Raw genomic sequence first — 18,079 nt, forward strand, 5'->3', positions numbered from 1 at the left:
CAATCTTTCATTAACAATTACATGTCAGTATGATAAGTCAATGTTCTTAGTTAGAATCAGTGCCAAAGAGACCCTGGTGGCTCATGTATATCTCATTTGATTAGCTTGTTTATTCCTGATGGCGATAATCCTTAATACGGTCAATCTAATAATGAGTTATAAGCTAGTCGGACAAGCTGTTTGGCTTAGCCGCCGACTGATCGATCTTTCCGTTGAAAGATATTGAAATGGGAACCAAAAGAAGAATGATATGGGCATGTCATGGAGTTTCTCTATCGTCGTCTTCAAATAATCCAATTTCTCCTCTTTTACTGTGTGTATAGTGTATGCAATGAAAAAGGAATGAATGTTCCTGGAGTGTTTACAGCAATCTAAGCCTCTAATGGCTGCGATAATTCAGATGTAAGAATAGCATAAACAGCATGATAGATCATTCTGTTGGCATGCTTCATACTCTGCTGATCTTCTCCCTCAAATCCTAATGAGTTCATGTTTTTGGATGTAGAGAATTAAATCAAACTTGATGTGATAATTGATTTTCTGTGAACAACACAAGCTACACCGAAACTTTTTTAACATTTTACTGGTCAATCTCTTCTTTTCAACTCCTTTCATGAGTGATTTGCCTTTGTTTTTGGAATCTAAGCTTCAATTGCCCATTATCATGCTTTGTGCTTTAAAGTGAAGGGTTCTCATTGCATGTGTTCCATGATTAACTTATGGACCTCCATAGGGACCAGTACACTCCCACTGAAAGAGGATGTGATAAATCAAACACCATAAATTCTAAAGGGTAACATGTCTAGTGCTTTTTCTCCTAAAATTATAGTAGTGTAGCCATACATGGATGTGGAGGGGATTCTTTAAAACATATTGAAACCACATATAGTGCAGAAGGTTACAATTGAATTTGACGGGCGTTGACAACAAGTGCGGAAGCAGATGATGGCAATCTCGGGGACCAGCAAAGATTCTCGTATGAAAGATGATGTGACCGTGATAGAGATTTTTGTGTGAACTCAACATTTTCTCAAATGCAGTGGATTGAACTTGATTTGAAGAACTTAGTAAACAACTTCTTCCCAGAATGTACTTGAAAAAAATGTATAAAATCAGAAACCAGATCCTTCAATCTATCACCGACATACAGTAGCAAGCATTAAGCCAATTCATGCCCATGAAGATTGGCAAAAAGAAAGAAAAGAAAAAAAGGCTCACAATTTTTCAAGGTTAGAACCCTCAGCAGCATTTCATTCAGAAACTAACACAAGGACGCTGACCGAATTGTATCATAGGGGTTTCATGATGTCTCGAAAATGAAAACAGTTTCAACAGCATACCGGGAGAACCCTATATATCATATAAAAGTTTTTGATATCAAACCACTAGCCCTGACAGAGAACCTGTTACAGTTACTGACAACATGCATGCATTCCTTTTAGAACCAGCGAAAAACACCATCAATCATTATAACCGTATTTCTCAAGAAAAGAACTAATTATTAACATGTAAGCAGAAAAACCATATTACTGGCTCATTTTTAAATTTAATGAAGTCTTAAAACTATGAATATCTTCGCTCACAGGACACATGCTGCTGCAGTGTTTCTTTTTCCTTTTCTTTTTGAACTCTGTCTACCCCCTTTTCCCATAGCTGTGATGGAAACAACTATTCGCTTTTGTTGGCACACAAGGCGAGAATGATATGCAACTTCCACATCTCAACTATTCTTTAATACAGAGTTAAAAAATTAATGGAACGCACTTATAAAGATGACTATTCCTTGGAAGGTTTTTCTTAGTTCTACTTTTAGCTTCTAATAACAATGATAAAAAAAATTAAAAAAAAAGATAAAAATAAATAAATCAGTTCCTTTTTCTCCACTAAATAGGAGGAGGCTTTTTATCTCTATACAGAACTGGAAGTGTGTCTACGAAGTACTTACTTCAGAATCAATCTCTCCGAGCTGGTTCCATGTTGGTTGGCTCGCATACTCAATACCACTGTTCGAAGAAATGGATGACGAAGAGGACAGTGAGTCAGGAACCAAGTTGGATGACGGAGGTTGCCTCTGAGATTGTACTCTGAAACTTTGGGCAGTAATGTTAGGAGGGGGTGGTTGGGGAGGCTGAGGGGGATGATGTTGTTGCCTTTGACCCTCATCGCTTAGTTTCCTTAGGATGTTCATCACAGTAGGAAGAAATCTTGCTGAGAGTGAAAGAAGTCCAGATAGCTGCAGAATTTATCAAGAAAAGATACTTGTCGTAAACAAAACAAGAAAAAAATTGCTACCATATACTTCTTGAGTAAGTAGTTGGTGTTCACTAGCCTCAGCCGCCAGGAAAATTTATGCAAGATGGTACTGGAACAAGAAATTTGCTATTAATAATAACTAGAAAATTGTTCTTAAGCTGTTCTAAAGTTTACAGACAACATGGTGGTGATCTCTCATGTAGCCTAGTTCATTTTCTTTATGAATGAAGCGGATAGCATGCTACCTTTTCCTCAAAAAAAAAAGAAAAAGGAGGTGATCTCATTAGAGTCAAGATTATCACCTGCCTACCTTTTCCTCAAAAAAANGTGATCTCTCATGTAGCCTAGTTCATTTTCTTTATGAATGAAGCGGATAGCATGCTACCTTTTCCTCAAAAAAAAAAAAAAGAGGAGGTGATCTCATTAGAGTCAAGATTATCACCTGCCTTTACCATATATTTACTATTGGCATATGGCATATGATTTTGCTTACCAAGCCATGCCGAAATTCTCCAACGATATCAAATTGTGCCCCTATAGCATAGGAAATTACAAAGAGAAGAAAGAGTCCCAAGACGTATAAAGGGTTCCTGTTCATCAGAGAAGAATGGGGAAGTCAACAATGACAACAAAGCTGTGTCTCCGATAAGAATGTTGAACTCACTTGGCAATAAGTTAACACTAAACCAATAAAAAATAAAAAATAAAAAGAAATTGTTTAAAGAGAAGAAAGACTGCAATGACAGCAAAAATTACCTAAGAAACATCATAAATTCATTGAAACCGAGGATAGCAATTGCAACAATCGCCCATGGGGGAGGTAACCAATTATTATTGCGCCTGTGAGCTTCCTGAAGGGGTGGGAAAAAGTACGATGCAGAAAAGCAATAACAAACTAAAGTTCTTTCCATATGCTATCAATAAAATAATTAAGGACAATAAACATGCATTTCTAAAATGTATAATACGTACTCCAGGAATTAAAATGCACGCGCCTACAATTTTTTTTTGTGTGTGCATCATCCTATAATTACTTGCATAATATAATAGGAAAACACCATATTTTATGCATTATGTGATGTGGGCATCATGCGTAAATACTTCTTAACTTTTATCTTTTTATCCATGCCTTCAAATGTTAGTAATTCTAGCTAAAACGATATCATCTGTTGTATTTCTCTGAACTCCTCCTAGTGTGATTTGCAATTTTCATGATAGTTCAGGCTTGTAAAAGGTGCTAAAGTTCACAATCAATAAGCATGTAATCTGTGATGCCCCTAATAACTTGGGCTTAAGAATTTTGGGCCATAGTTTGGGCTCAACAAGTTATTAGTGTTAGAGGGCCGAATCGTTATAGTTGGTATCAAAGCTAGATCACCTGTGTGAGAAAAGTCTCATATTACTTGGTGATCTTGGGCTAGAAATAGGCCCTTGCAATCCAAACGTGGGAACATACGGACCAAGGGCTCTAGTAATAAGAATTAGACTTAAACATTTTGGGCCAGTTAATTGGACCCAACGAGTTGTTAGTTTTGGTGGGTTGAGTCGTTATATTTGGTAGCAGAGTCGATTACCAGCCGAAAGTGTGAGATAGGGTCTTACATCGCCTGATGATTTTGGTCTATATGTGATTATGCTGACGAAAATGGCAGAGCCTAAACGGGAAAGTATATGACATCCCTAATAACTTGGGCTTAAGAATTTTGGGTCATGGTTTGAGCCCAACGAGTGATTAGTGCTGGTGGGTCGAATCATTACATTATCCGTTAAAAAAATTTACCAAATAAAAATGGGCAGTCTAAGGTTCTAAGTTTACAGGCTAACTTGATCGCAAACCTATTTAACCACGTGCTTATTTTCCGGCAGCCTCTTGTCAACTATAACTAGCACTGCCAGCTCACCAAAGCTTAAATTTGTCTTTGCAGGGCATTATATGGATACCAAATGCTTCCCATCACTCAACTTAATGAAACGAACAAAAAGATAATAATAGAAAAAGGTAGTGGATATTATATTGTTCACGACATAATAAATGTTATTCTAAATATTTCTAGCAAGCCAGTTGAAAAGAAGGAACCTCACCTGTGCAGAGATTGCTTGTGTGACAGTGTACTCAGTTTCTGTTTTAAATTGCCTCCAAATTGACTTACATTGGACCGGCGTTATCAATGTATTACTTGGAGAGACCTGAATAGACCGTGAATATATATATGTTTGCTTAATTCTCTTCCAGACATTTGAAGTGCAAAAAAAGTTGTACTATAGCAAAACGCCACCTCTTCCCATGTGCTCGAAGCAAGTGGATCTGTAGAAGAAGAGGTAACACTCCTATTCTGTGAAACTGGGCCTCCATCTAGGAGACTTGATTTGAGAGCACTCTCGATCTTATCCTGTTTGTCATCCAAACGCATGGCCGACATTACAGCTAGAAGTTTTAGAGCCTGCACAACAATCATGGTGTCCTATTTTAGCAACAATGGAGAAACATGATTTACAAATCTAATCCTCAATGCAAGCCATATTTTTTTACAGATATATATACCCTGAAGAATCTTAATTTCATATATATATAGAGAGAGAGAACTAGGCTGGTATACTACCGATAGCACGGAGGCCTCTGTGCTACCAAGTTGTTTTCAATGATGCGGCTTCCAAATCGACGATCGGCTCTGTTAAACTTGATATACACTATTGAAAGTATTTGGAAACTAAATTTCATAATTTTTCGACATCATTTGGCTAGTGATCAAAAGATCTCAAAATTGACAATTTTAATGGTAGATTTGATGTATTTGTAAATTTAACGGTGTAAAACAATCCAAATCTGATGAAATTTTTAAAGAAAATTTTTTTCACTATTTGGAAGCCGCATCATTGAAAACAACTTGGTAGTACGGAGGCCTCTGTGCTACCGATAGTATACCAGCCTAGCTCTCTCTCTCTCTCTCTCTCTCTCTCTCTCTCTATATATATATATATATATATATATATCATCCTGAAACTGCAGTTTCTTACAAAATACCCTTATTTTAAGTTGTCGAGTCCTCCAATTCACAAGGGTTATAAGTTTCTAAAGGGCCTATATGAGAATTAAGATTTTGTAGCGTGCTAGTAGATAAGTTTGCAGGGGCATATATTAAAATTTTTTGCAGAATTCCTGATACCGCTGCACGTGCATCCTTTGTGATCATCCGAATATCTTCCTTCCCTGTCCAAACCCTTGGCATTGAATCCTTGTCAGAGCTAAATACAGTAGAAAACCTGAAAAGATTCGATAGCATCAGCAGGAATACAGATGTAAAATGCCTAATGGATAAGATGTAAAATGCCTAATGAAGTATAAAAACTACCTATCCTTCATATGTATTAAGACCTTCCCTGCTTCTTCTCTGGCTTTCTTTTCTACTATTCTTCTTGCATAGTCCCTTAAGTTAGAGATCATCGTATTATGAGTACCCTGGTCGAGTTCAAACCCAGAGAGGGAAGTTGAGAAAGTTGAAATGGCATTTTCTGTCTCACGCCTGTAAAGTTTCCTAATAGATGCCCAAGTGTCATATCCAGCAGCTTCGAGAAGTGACTCCACAGGTTCAGCAAGTGCCTCTGTTAGTTTATTCTGTAAGGGAAAAAAATGATACTTTTACATCATCCTCAGAGGATAGGAGATGTTTATAAAAAACAAAAATTGTATGTAGAAGAATGGAAAAAACCTCATAAGCAGCTTTCAGTTCATCTAATTTTGCACTACGAACAGAAGTAACATGTGCTTCAACATCACGTTGGAGTTTGGACCTAACTTTTGAAACATCCCAATCTGCATGCCTAACCGCCACATCTGGAGAAGGGACCAACAAAAAAAAGGAGTATAGAGTACATAAACAATTATGTTCTTTGGGCAAAGAAGACTAAAAACTATAATGTATATCAGAAAATAATATGTGATGAAATGACTTCTGAGTTATGCGGGTTTAGGAAGAGAGAGAAAGGTTCAAGTCCTAAATCAGCATTTTTTACATGTAGTACATGTGAACAAGACAGCATTTGCATTCTCCGAAATCTTCTTGTATATCTTAACAAAACATGCCCATAAAAGGGATACCTACCTTTTAATCCTGTATCAAACTCGAGCATTGAAGACTGAATACAATCACGAGTTGACGCTGCAAACCCCTTCCCACTCTTCAATGACAGTTCCAGATCACTTTTGAATTTGTCGAAAGCTTTCGAACGGAGATGTCCCAACATAGCTAGGAAAGCTGAATGGACATACTGCAAGAGAGGGAAAAGAAAGAACACTCTGAGAAACATAATTTACTGACAAAAGAAAAGCAATGCTATAGTCACAAGCTAAATCCATGAATAATATTCAATCCTTTAGATGCAGAAATACAAATACAAGATGAAGCATCAAATATGCGCGCGGTGTTTAAGAATACTATCAAATGTTAACAATTTTTTGTTTAACTTGTCAAAGTCTGAAACTTTCTTTGATAGATAATCAAAGAATAGTACAAACTAGATAAAGAATCTTATAGAGTGCATTGCCTCACATTCAAGGCTCTAGATTCCAACTGTTGCCGCTTTGCTGTTCTAACACCTTCATCAAAGTAGATTGCTTCCATGTCATACCTATAAATAAAAAAATAGAAACCTGAGTATACACAAATTAAAAAAAGGGAAGCGCTGCATGAAAATGATAAACATTCTTGAAATCGCAGAACCAATTGGCTCCTCATTATTAGTCGAAGGCTCACTCTGATAGATAAAAATCAAGGATAGAGCTCAGTTTTCTCCCAAAATCTGATACAGGACCAGATTGAACAGCTGTTTCCAGTTCCAACCAACCCTATACATCTCAAATATCATTATAATACAGACAATGCAGGTAACACTAAAATGAAAGGAAGCACCAAGGAACTATTATGTAACACAGTTACCTCATCGGATGTCAAATGACTAAGCTTTTCGTTCGCAATCTCTTCGCACCGGACAGTAGCAACCATAATCTAACAATACAGTGAAACAAAAATCAGAAATTACAAAGGAAATGAAGCATAATTGCTTAGAAATTGTTAAAGTAATGTATAAGACAATCTGTGCTGATTGATTGCTGATAACCTTGTGAGCAGGAAGGTCTAGATCCTTATTTTCTCGTATAACTTTCCAAATCTGTTGTGCACTAAAGGAAAACCCTGAAGCAGGTATAACACCTCTTCTATCACCAGCAAGGCCTCCCGGAGCAATTGAATGGAAAAATAGTTGCCTTAGTTGAGCAACCTGCAGAAAAAAGAAAACGAAAACACACACAAAAAAAGATCAAGTCATAGAGAGTACAATATTCACCGGTGGAATAAAAGATCAAGACCCATTCATATACTAATAAACACTATTCAAGCATCCAAAAGGTGCAGAGCTCTGTATTAGGAATGTGGCGTATGAAACAATTGCTAGTCAAATAAGAGAGAGAATGCGGACTAGACTAGATAATGCTACATCACTATCTACCTGCTCTTCAAATTGCTCTTCCTTCTCTTCGTAACTGGGCAAAGCTGTGACTTCAACCTTTCAGTCAGAAATATAAGTATCAGACCAGTTACATGCATAAAATACTTAATTCACCTAGTCAAATCACTCACATTGAAAAATTCACTTAGCGCAGTTTCTTTGTGGGCTTCGGGCTTAGCAACTGAATCCCATATCTGGAATAAAATAAAATGGCGACCATTGTGACAATTTAAAGTGAAAAAAGACAGCAGAGGTGCTTATAAGTTATAAATGGAAAGGATATAACTAAACCTTTTGAATATCTTCCCGTAGTACTGGCTCTAAATATTCCGTAGGAGTCTGCAAGAAAGACAAAGTAAGACAAAGGAAGAACAAAAGTAAGATGCCATAAATTGACATAGTCAGGTCTCGCATGTTGCAGCACCTTAGTTTTGTCACGAATAACAAATAGCAGAGTAGTCTTGCGTGGGCTGAACAAACGCATCATGACCTACAACAGAGGGGGAAAATAAAAGGTTCACATTAAGAATAATGATAAACCCTGTGAAATCGAGTTTACCGGAAACATGAAAATACCTGAAAGACTGTCTTTAAAAGAGGCTTATTGGCAGCCTGTTCGCGGCCTATGTCATGACACCACCTGCACGAAGCAGATTTGTCAATCAACACAAAGGACTTACAGGCAACTAAAATATCAACAGTTCCATACTAAGAGATAGTCCAAAGTAAGAAGTAGCAAATCTACTAATACAAGTAACTGACTCACATATTAATTAAAACAACGTCCGAAATAGCTAGAGCAAAGAGTGAACTTTGCTTCTCGAATGTTGTATCATCCTGAAAATGAAATATAGGAAAAATCAATTATTGGTACGGTACAGGTACCAACTTTACATATAAACAACAAAAAATTATATGAGCCGATGTAATACTGGTAACTATAGCAGTAATAGGCTAGCAGGAGCAACAGAGAATTCTCATAATAATGCATATTCAAGTACGGTAAAAAACAACTTATCTTGAACTAAGTTAAAAGTTAAGGAAGAAAAATTGACTGTGTTTAAACACATGAGGTGATTCCCTGTGCAGTTCTTTAGAGAAACAATAATAATGACTAAGAGGACATGCCAAAACGAAAGATGAATGAGAGAACTAGAGTAGGAATTTGCAAACACACCTCACCAAAGCAAAATGCATGCTATCCAATAATTTGTAGAACAAAAAAGACTCTTTTTTTTTTTTTTTTTTTACCTCTCCTCTTTCTCTCCCATCAGTACCCTCTAGATCCATAACAATTGTGCAGGGCTCAATGCCAACAGCCTTGGCCATCCAGATTCCTTTGGTGGTTTGGCTCCTGGAGAGCAAGAAAGCCCAAATTATCAAGTAGTGAGGATGATAAGAAACAAATGCCATAAAATTATATTAACAAACAATATTTGTAAATGAACAACATAATGCTTACCTTCCTTTGAAGGCATCCATCTCTGTAAATTTGGTTTTGAAAAGATGGTTAAGTAAGGTGCTTTTCCCTGCTCAGAACAAGAAATATCATTTCATTTTGTTCCATATTAACATACATTGGGAAAGGAAAAAAAAAGAAAAAGAAAACAAAGTTTAACAGCTTGAAGATCATTCCAAATAACACAATTCATACATGTATAATACTGCACATTCCAATAGCGTCTTATAATTATCATCCATGTTAACTCATGTAACACTAGCAATTCAAATCTCTTTCAGAAATAAATGGATAAAATAAGAAAAAAAACATCACGAGATGCATTATTGCAGCATTTACACTCCAAATCCATATTCATCTAACCATTCCAAGCAATGAAAACAATAATTTTAGAGAGAATTACAAGTGAAGGAGATCGGAAGAGAACAAAGTGGGCGAGGGGCTCACCGCTGCTCTGCGGGCCCATGATGGAGACGACGGCGTAGGAGAGGCCGCAATCGGCGAGCCCCGCGGCCCTGATGAACCCATCCAGGCCCTCCACGTGGAAGGCGCCGTCGCCGTCGATCAGCTGCGTCGAGCAACACTCGTCGCCCATCTCCGCTTCCTACCTACGCGGCGAAGAGGATGGTGAGGAGAACGACAATGGAGGACGCTAATGGCGAGGTCTCGAACGAATCCTCGGGAAGGGGGAGTGAGAGAGAGAGAGAGAGAGAGAGAAAGAAAGAGAGAGAGAGAGGTGGAGGGAGAGGAGTAGGACTCGGGCTTCTTACGACCGTGTGATAGAGAGAGAGAGAGAGAGAGAGAGAGAGAGAGAGAGAAAGAGAGGGAAGCAATTGCGTGAGCTCTTCGTTCAGACGTACCGAGGGCCGAGGCATGATCTGGGCCGGGGATTTGGATCGGGTCACTTGAAGCCCAAGATATGTTGGCCCAAATAATTATATGTTCAATAAGAAAAATTGGGCTTCGTCCGGCATAAAAATGGGCAAACTTTATTTTTAATATTTTCCGTTTTCCTTTTATTAAGTGTGAGAATTGAAATACAAATAAAAATACACATATACGTACACGCATGTATGCGTATGTACAGGTAAACAGACAAAATTGGATGGCCCAAAATGAAAGCAAACGTAGCCCAAAGTCTACATGGGCCGGAGATATATATTCCCAAAGCTCGGCCGAAACAAGCACCTTTCACCTGCTTCGGGTTCGGATCTTGATGCCTCGTAATCGGATCCTCCGATACTCCTCAACTTAAACCACGATCCTTCCTCTCCCCTCCTTCGCGCCCCGAAGAAACGAAATGGAAGCGGCGGAGGCGGCCGAGATTCTGGATCTCTTCGAGCTCTCCTTCTCCGACCTCCTCGTCCTCTCCTCATCCGACGACGACGACGACGACGACGACGACGACGACGATGACGAGGAGAGGCTACGCCTCGCTTCGATCTCCGCCGCGGTGATGCGAATCCTAGGCCCCTCGGGACCCGGCCTCTTATCGATCTCGGGGGTCCCCAAAACCTGCGCTCTTCGCCGCTCCCTCCTCCCCTTCGCTCGAGACCTCGCGCTTCTAAGCAACAAGGATCGCGCCCATGTCCTTAAGGTAACCATATTTGAGCTCATCTATTCCTGATTTCTTGGCATGAAACGTTTCGAATTCGATTCGTGGGAAAGAAGGTAGCCTCGATCGACTTAGTATCGTATACATTGAAGTCAATGACCTAAAAACACTCTACTAGCCGCGGCTTAGGGTTGAAGGTTTAGTGTGAATCGATAGAGAATCGCCTCTGATTGTTTGAAGAACCTGATAACAGCTTTGAATCTGTTCAACTCTAGTAGTAGATGATGCTATACGTAGTGGTGTATTGATTTTGCAATAGACTAGTTATTATGTAATATTGTGTAACTTGTTTGTACCGTGTGAATTCTTACTAAGTTTCACTCCCTATTGCTTTCAGATACTTCTTATTCCTCCCTGCCTTTGAATTATCTAATTATTGTGCACAAACATTTCAGAAGCATGGGCTGGGCAGTGATGTTCCTTTAAAGAACCTCGATAGGATCGTCTCCTCGTTCGCCATGTTGTTACGATATGGGGAAGAACCCAGTGTTGAAATGTCTTCAAGCGAGCATCACAGCAGGGAGAAAAACAGTGATGAAATGGATGAAAGTGCAACAGATCATCAGTTAGGGGAGTTTAATTATCACAAGTTTGAGCAACTTGGGGACACATTTAGGGAACTAGGTCTTTGCATGATGGGACTTGGAGTTCATCTTGCGCGAATTTGCGACAAGGCCATTGGTAGCAATGAGCTAGAGGAGAGCATTATCCAGTCGGGGAGTGCGAAGGGGCGGCTTATTCACTACCACTCAATGTTGGATAACTATATTCTTAAACATATCAACAGAAGCTCAAAGGCATCCTCAAAGAAAGTCAGACCAATGCAACTCTGTCCTACTGTTTCGCATGGGCGTACATCATCACGGAACTCTCTTGCTGGATCAGGAGGCGAGTGTACAAATGACCGTACAAAGTCTAAGAAATACTGTGCGAAAAACCAATTGACTCAAAATGGGTTGAGTAAAACCTCCTTCTCCAATTTGTGGCAACAGTGGCATTGCGATTATGGAACCTTCACTGTTTTGACAGCACCATTATTTTTGTCATCTTTTGTAGAAGAAGATTGTTCCAGTGCCTCAGTCAGTAAGGAGTGCCCCTCTCCAGATGGGCATACTTACTTGCAGTTATATGGTACTAAGAATAAGAAGATCTATGTGGTGAAATCACCCCCTGAGAATATCATCATTCAAGTTGGGGAAGCAGCTGACATATTGTCAAGAGGTAAACTGCGATCAACACTTCATTCTGTGGGCAGACCTATAAGAATAGAAAACATAAGTCGGGAAACATTTGTTGTTTTTTTACAGCCTGCTTGGGACAAAATTTTATCTTGCCGTGGGTACTCCGTAGACACTGGAGTGAGTGATAAGGAGTCAGCATCAAATGTTGCAGTTGATTCTTGTAGCAAACAAGATTTGCTTCTGAGTTCTGATGCATTAAGAACCAGGCAGCCACATATGTTGATGCAAGAAATCCTTGAAAAGATTCCGCCTTTGTCCTCTCGGTTTAGAGACGGGATGACATTTGCAGAATTTTCACGTGAAACTACAAAGCAATACTACAGTACAAGTGGTACCCAGTCTAGAAGGAAGTGAATTTTCAATTGTGAAACTCTTTGTGGATTTCAGTAATATCATTGAATCAATTTAATGTTCATTATGTTTTTTGAATGGTGATAGCATGTCATCGTTTTTTGAGGTGAAATGGTACATAACTGTGCTTTTGTGCAATCAACATTTTCAATAAAACAGTCCTTGAAGTACCAAGTCAAGCTATGGTGAAGACACATACAAGTAGAAAATAAGAAAGAGCCCAAACAAAATTGAGCCTCCTGAAGAGCTCAAATCCAAGGCACTAGCAGAAACGATCCAATCCTTGTCTCTTTGATCTGCAAACCTTCTTTGAAAGATGGTCAATGCTTGATGGAAATTAGAATTTATTTCTGTGAACCTGGAACAGAGAGATTAGTCAGTGTTTCCTTTGAGGACATCCACCAATTGTTTTGCTCCGAGAGACTTATTGTGAACACATACCTCAAACCCAACTAAAGATCTGCAATAGTTGGAATTCGTGAGTACAGAGCTTGTTGACCCGCATTCACTGTCTTTGAGAGAGACACTAGACCTATCCAGCTTAATAGACCACGGATACTGGTACCCATTAGCAGTCATGCCCACATGGGAGGACGACCTTTGCATCTTTACCCCTCTCGGAATGTTTCTTCCTTCCACCGATGGCCTTCGCTTGCTCGATTGCCTTTCATACATATCAATTCGTTGTCTCGGAGCACTTTGTGACCGTGCTTTTGCCCTAGAAGATTGTGTGTTGGCCATGTAATTGGGGAAGAAAGGGTAGTCAAATGAGGATTGTCCTGCATCAGGTACTGAAACAGCTGATAGGTATTGCGGACTGCTCTGTGCTGTTCTGAACGAGAAGTCCTCAAAATGCCCACTGTAAGCCCTGGGGCTCATTTCTGTTATGGCTGATGGAGCTGGTGAGAACTGTTGATATTGCTCGGCTCTGGAGGGTGTACGGGATCCATTATAATATGCGGAGAGCCTGTGTTCTTTCATTTCACTTTGAACAGCAGAATAACTATTTCTTCCCCTTGTGCTGCTTCTTGGTTCACCACTATCCATCTCCACAATCTTTATGTTTTCTTCTGTATTTCTATCCATCTCCTATTCATGTGAGTTGTAGTTTTTGTGAGAGTGATAAATTTCAGAATTTAATATTCTCAAGACTGAATGAACCTGAACTGGCAAACCCATTTATTTTTGAAGATAGAGGATGTTACATATATAATTTAAAATTTTCAATATCTAGAATGTACCCCTGTAATTATCTATTTACATGTCTACATCAGTACCCCTTCAAAATCTGGATTGTACATGCGTCCTTCAAAAACTTAGTTCCTTACGCACCACATCCTCGTAATATTAGAAATACTGTGAATTTTCTCTAATTCAAAACTAGCTATACCCCATGAATTGCATGACTTCCTAAACTTGACATAAGGTATTTTTCTAAGAATCCAAAATTTCGTAGGGTATATTTTGCGAAAATCAAGATATGATAGAGTTGTATTTGTAGATAGATGGTTTGCAGTTATATAAGTAAAAATTCCCTTTTGTCTATATCTTGTTGTGTCACTTCGAAACTTTTTATACAGATTTTGGCAAATTTTTGGTGTCTATATCTTGTTGTGTCACTTCGAAACTTTTTATACAGATTTTGGCAAATTTTTGGTGTTAAAAGCAAAAATGACTTACGTATGATTGTTGGAACCGAGGATGCTGTGGAGATCTTCGATGTTGTGGGTGGGGTAATGTCTGTGCTTCTTCAACCATTCGCATCCGCTGGGCACAGGCTCTGGCTTGGGCAGAGACAAGGGCCTGCATGCACCGAAGAGTGGCGGTGGCTTGCTTCCTCACCAGGTGGCCTCTCACTAGAGCTTGTAGCTTTACTAGGCCTTTCAAGGCACACAGAGCTTTCCTTGCCTACAGAAATAAATCATTTTTTTTTCTGTAAAATTGGTCTTTCACTAGTTACATCCTCAAAGTTTTGTACAGCATGCTGCTTTTCTTTCCATTTTTTATTGATTGGGCGAAGAACATAGTCAAGCAGAGATAGAGGCAGAGGTGAAAATTGGTTAATTATTGTATATATCGGTCTTACATACATTTCCGTCTGTTGAGTAGTATACTAGTATTATCTACTGATTTAGTCTTCTAGTTTATTCACTTATTTCCATTTCAATCGTTCCAGATTATATGCCGAGAATTTTGGTTGCATTTTCCCTACTTCATGTAAGACAGCGAACTTTAGTTTGAAAATCTCTATTCTAATAAAAGATACCCAAATTTCATTCGTCTTTTTTCTTTTTCTAGTTTGTGTATTTCTTGGAGTAGAAATAACACTCTAGGATTGTGACAACTACAGTTTTCTTGTTAACGGATGTATGTACTTGAGATGTGTATGTTTGTAATTCATGATTAATGACTTGCTTTTTACATTATGTGAAGACAGGGTATGAACCCAAGATTGGGACCACCATCTTTTCAATATCTATATGCCCTTCTAGCTTTTGCATTTTTTCACTTGTATCTCCATTTCATTCTCATGTTAAATCTGACATATCTCAGCAAGCGGAAGGGCTTACCAGATAAGCTCGGAATGCCGATTGAATCTTTATTGCAGCAGCTTCCTCAACAAGGCTGGGTGTTCTGTTAGAGTTAGCCACGGTTAGACGGATCACCGCAGCTGCCGCCTGAGCAGCTGCCACAGCTGCATCAGCTGCTGCTGCCGTCGCCACCGCCACTGCCATCGCGTGCCTCCTTTGATCGAGCTCAGACTCCGAGAAAACAATGTTTGGCCCACGGACGCTTGGGTCTGGAGAATGCAATGATTTTCCCGGCCCTGCCGATCTGCGAAAGCTCCACCTCTTCTTCTCCTTAGCTGTTGGCACAGGAATTGGCTCTGATCTGTCCTCTGCCTTTGATGGGTTTGTTGCTAAGGTCTCAGCTTTTTCCTTTTTCTCCTCTTTCTTGCCTGTCAAGAAGAAGCTTCTTAGCCATTTGCCTGCCTTCCCCATGGCTCTCCCCTGAAAACTTTCTCTACAGTAAACAGCTTTAAACCTATTGATGGTGGAACAAAGCTGTTGATGGGAGAAAGCTAATGTCCATATTGAGGGGTTGCCTCTCGATCCTTATATTTGTTTCTAAACCCTGGTAACTTATCAACTAATCTTCTTTCTTTTAATATCCATAGACCTTCTCCCCTTCTCTCTTACCTCTGTCACATTGATGTGGGTTCTTACTTTGTTTGGATGATGTTTTATAGGAGGAGAATAGTAATTATAAATTCATCAACCAGGCTCTTTTTTAATGTGATTGAATCAGTAGGCCATGTGAGGGAAGACCCATGAACGTGCTATGGATCCGTAGACAACACCTTTTGGTTGTCATTATCTCATGTATAGTTGGGCCCCTTATCATTAACCTTGTGGTGGGTCCTAATTGGATCCATTGTCTCTCAGGGCTACGGCTCCTGATCCCAAATCAAAGCTGGTATGTCCTTTTTTCCTTCCTAAGTTAAGGTGGGTCAAAGTTCATTTCAATGTACGAGGCTTACCTTTTCTAAGGTGATGTGGACAGCTGCTTATTTGGTACTATCAATCAGCTTTAGTGTATGATTTATTGATACAGGACAACATTAGCTGGATTTTTATTTTTGACCAATCTTTTACTGTTTTTGCCTCTAAAATTTTTCTTGCCATGATTATTTGGCCTGCGTGTATCTATGTTTTTGCCACTTTTTTCAAGCTTTCAGGTTAAACCAATTATGGATTCAAAGGTACACATCTAAAGCCTTTGGTAATGTTTAATGTTTATCTCTCTTCAAAGATCAATTGTTTAAGTTTTGTTTCAGTTGTAAGAGAATATTTACTAAAGATTATCCCTCTAGGAAGAAGAATAAACCAATTCAAAATAGTATTATATGTGGTTGAAAGGAATATGACTCTGGCCCCTGCCAGTGCTATGTGCATTATTAGGAGATGAATTGTGGTTTCGTTGGCAGTCACATGGTGCTGGGATGATGGGAGCAGTCTCCATGTGCCTGTACCCCCTTTTTATCCAATCATTTATATTATTTTCCGCCTAGTAATTTGTCTTTCGATCTTTGTCTTTGAACAGTATAAAACTATGATTTATATTTTTAGGGAGACATGAAATTGGTGAACTAGCTAGTAGTTGTGTTAATTCTTGTGTTTAGTCCATGTACCCCATCTGCACATGGACATGGAGATTGTAATAACTGCTGCATTAGTTATCCAATCATAATGTCCTATTTGATCTAGTAATGGTTCGTAAATGGAGGAACATCATGTACTTGTATTTTTGTATCTGCTGGTGCCCATAAGCATGGTGGTTGAGATGGGAATTGATTCCTTGCCTTTAAAATAATGCAGGTGCCTTAGCTGGAGATTTAATGCAGCCGTACTGTAGAAAGATACCAACACTTACCAAACCCATTTTTTGGTCATCAAAGGACAAGAGACTGCTGGTTGCACCTGGTGCACCACCTCACTGCACACCGTCTAAGTAAGATGATGTCTATAAATTCACTAAATTTAAAATTAAAAAAAGTTGCGGCTTGTTTAATTGTAGAGATTATGATTGCTCATTCCATTGGATGTTCCATTGCTGATGCAGTACTCCGTATCCAGGCAATAGTTTCTTAATAATTCCTAGTGATGCCCCACAACAATCCATGATTCCTTCCGGGAAAGAGTGGTGAAGAACTTTCTCCGAGGGTCTGTTACCTTTCGATTTGTGCAGACTCTTTCATCCCATCTGTTTAGATTTCTAACTATCCCTAATTCAGGAAAATGCAGGTGAAGAAATCAGCACAAGGATTCAGAGATTATGTGGGTCAAAAGCAAAGATTCAAGTGCTCATCCGCACGGTCCGTATTCACCGTGTCATATCGTGCCAGCAAGATATCGGCACGATACAGCCTCCGTACCGATCCCACAACTCAAAATAAAACTCTCTATTTTTGAAATTTGTAAGTAAATTTCTCAATAAAATTAAAAAGATTTGATAAAAATATATAATAAATAATTAACATATTTTATTGTGAAAGAAAATAAATATTTCGTGTCATTACGTGTCGGCACACATATATTTTTTATGATTGACACGCATTGTTATGGTCCGACACGCACTGTGCCGTATCGTACCAACAAGTTTCCAACACAATCTTGTGCCACGGCACTTAAATTTTTAGTCAAAAGGTTTATACATCTGCTCTCAAGAATAAAGGTTTAGCCTGTAGTCACTGTTCTTGGTCATGTGAATGCACGAATTACTACCACTCAGCTACAAAATAATTAGCCTTTGTTCAATTCGTTGTATTGGAGGATGAGAAAAGGGAAAATTTTCAAAAGGCCTTGATTATGGTGCATTTGCAGTTTATTACCAGGTATTCTATTTTGATTTTCTGATGTTTGTGTTTTTAGTTCTTATCAGAGACCTTTCTTAGAATAGATAGTAAATTATTGCATTTAATCAAGCACAATTCTTACTATGGAGTAAGGACTCGATGGTTGGTACCATACGGTTCTAAGTTCGAAGTCTAGTTATTTTACATTTCTAGTTGAGTTTATTTCTAAAAAAATAAACGAAGCGGATAGCTCGCTAACTTTCTCTCCTCAAAAAAAAAAAAAAAAAAAAAAAATCGCAATC

At 38.8% G+C, this 18,079-nt stretch overlaps 3 protein-coding genes across 4 annotated transcripts; 1 reads left to right on the top strand and 2 right to left on the bottom strand.

The window, feature by feature from the left end:
* LOC109721774 (protein ROOT HAIR DEFECTIVE 3 homolog 2-like) lies at positions 1,677-9,995 on the bottom strand. Its single transcript, XM_020249555.1, has 22 exons — positions 9,662-9,995; positions 9,218-9,284; positions 9,007-9,109; positions 8,522-8,592; positions 8,332-8,395; positions 8,180-8,245; positions 8,047-8,094; positions 7,887-7,949; positions 7,756-7,812; positions 7,369-7,527; positions 7,188-7,256; positions 7,005-7,096; positions 6,801-6,879; positions 6,354-6,519; positions 5,961-6,085; positions 5,604-5,866; positions 5,418-5,514; positions 4,530-4,694; positions 4,336-4,440; positions 3,010-3,104; positions 2,747-2,843; positions 1,677-2,233 (listed from the first exon to the last, which is right to left on the bottom strand). Exons 1-22 carry the CDS (start codon positions 9,807-9,809, stop codon positions 1,931-1,933), a joined length of 2,502 nt encoding a protein of 833 aa, XP_020105144.1. The 5' UTR covers positions 9,810-9,995; the 3' UTR covers positions 1,677-1,930.
* Positions 10,281-12,499, top strand: LOC109721270. Its single transcript, XM_020248775.1, has 2 exons — positions 10,281-10,811; positions 11,225-12,499. Exons 1-2 carry the CDS (start codon positions 10,515-10,517, stop codon positions 12,422-12,424), a joined length of 1,497 nt encoding a protein of 498 aa, XP_020104364.1. The 5' UTR covers positions 10,281-10,514; the 3' UTR covers positions 12,425-12,499.
* LOC109721271 (protein IQ-DOMAIN 14) lies at positions 12,537-15,667 on the bottom strand. Of its 2 annotated transcripts, XM_020248777.1 has the most exons (4): positions 14,992-15,667; positions 14,102-14,329; positions 12,863-13,510; positions 12,537-12,779 (listed from the first exon to the last, which is right to left on the bottom strand). In XM_020248777.1, the coding sequence occupies exons 1-4, from the start codon at positions 15,421-15,423 to the stop codon at positions 12,759-12,761; spliced, it is 1,329 nt and encodes a 442-aa protein (XP_020104366.1). In that variant the 5' UTR covers positions 15,424-15,667; the 3' UTR covers positions 12,537-12,758. The 2 variants fall into 2 exon arrangements, with proteins under 2 accessions (XP_020104366.1, XP_020104365.1); XM_020248776.1 differs by having other exon boundaries at positions 12,537-13,510.

Source organism: Ananas comosus, linkage group 15 (genome assembly GCF_001540865.1).
Source record: "Ananas comosus cultivar F153 linkage group 15, ASM154086v1, whole genome shotgun sequence".
NCBI classification, from domain to species: domain Eukaryota; kingdom Viridiplantae; phylum Streptophyta; class Magnoliopsida; order Poales; family Bromeliaceae; genus Ananas; species Ananas comosus.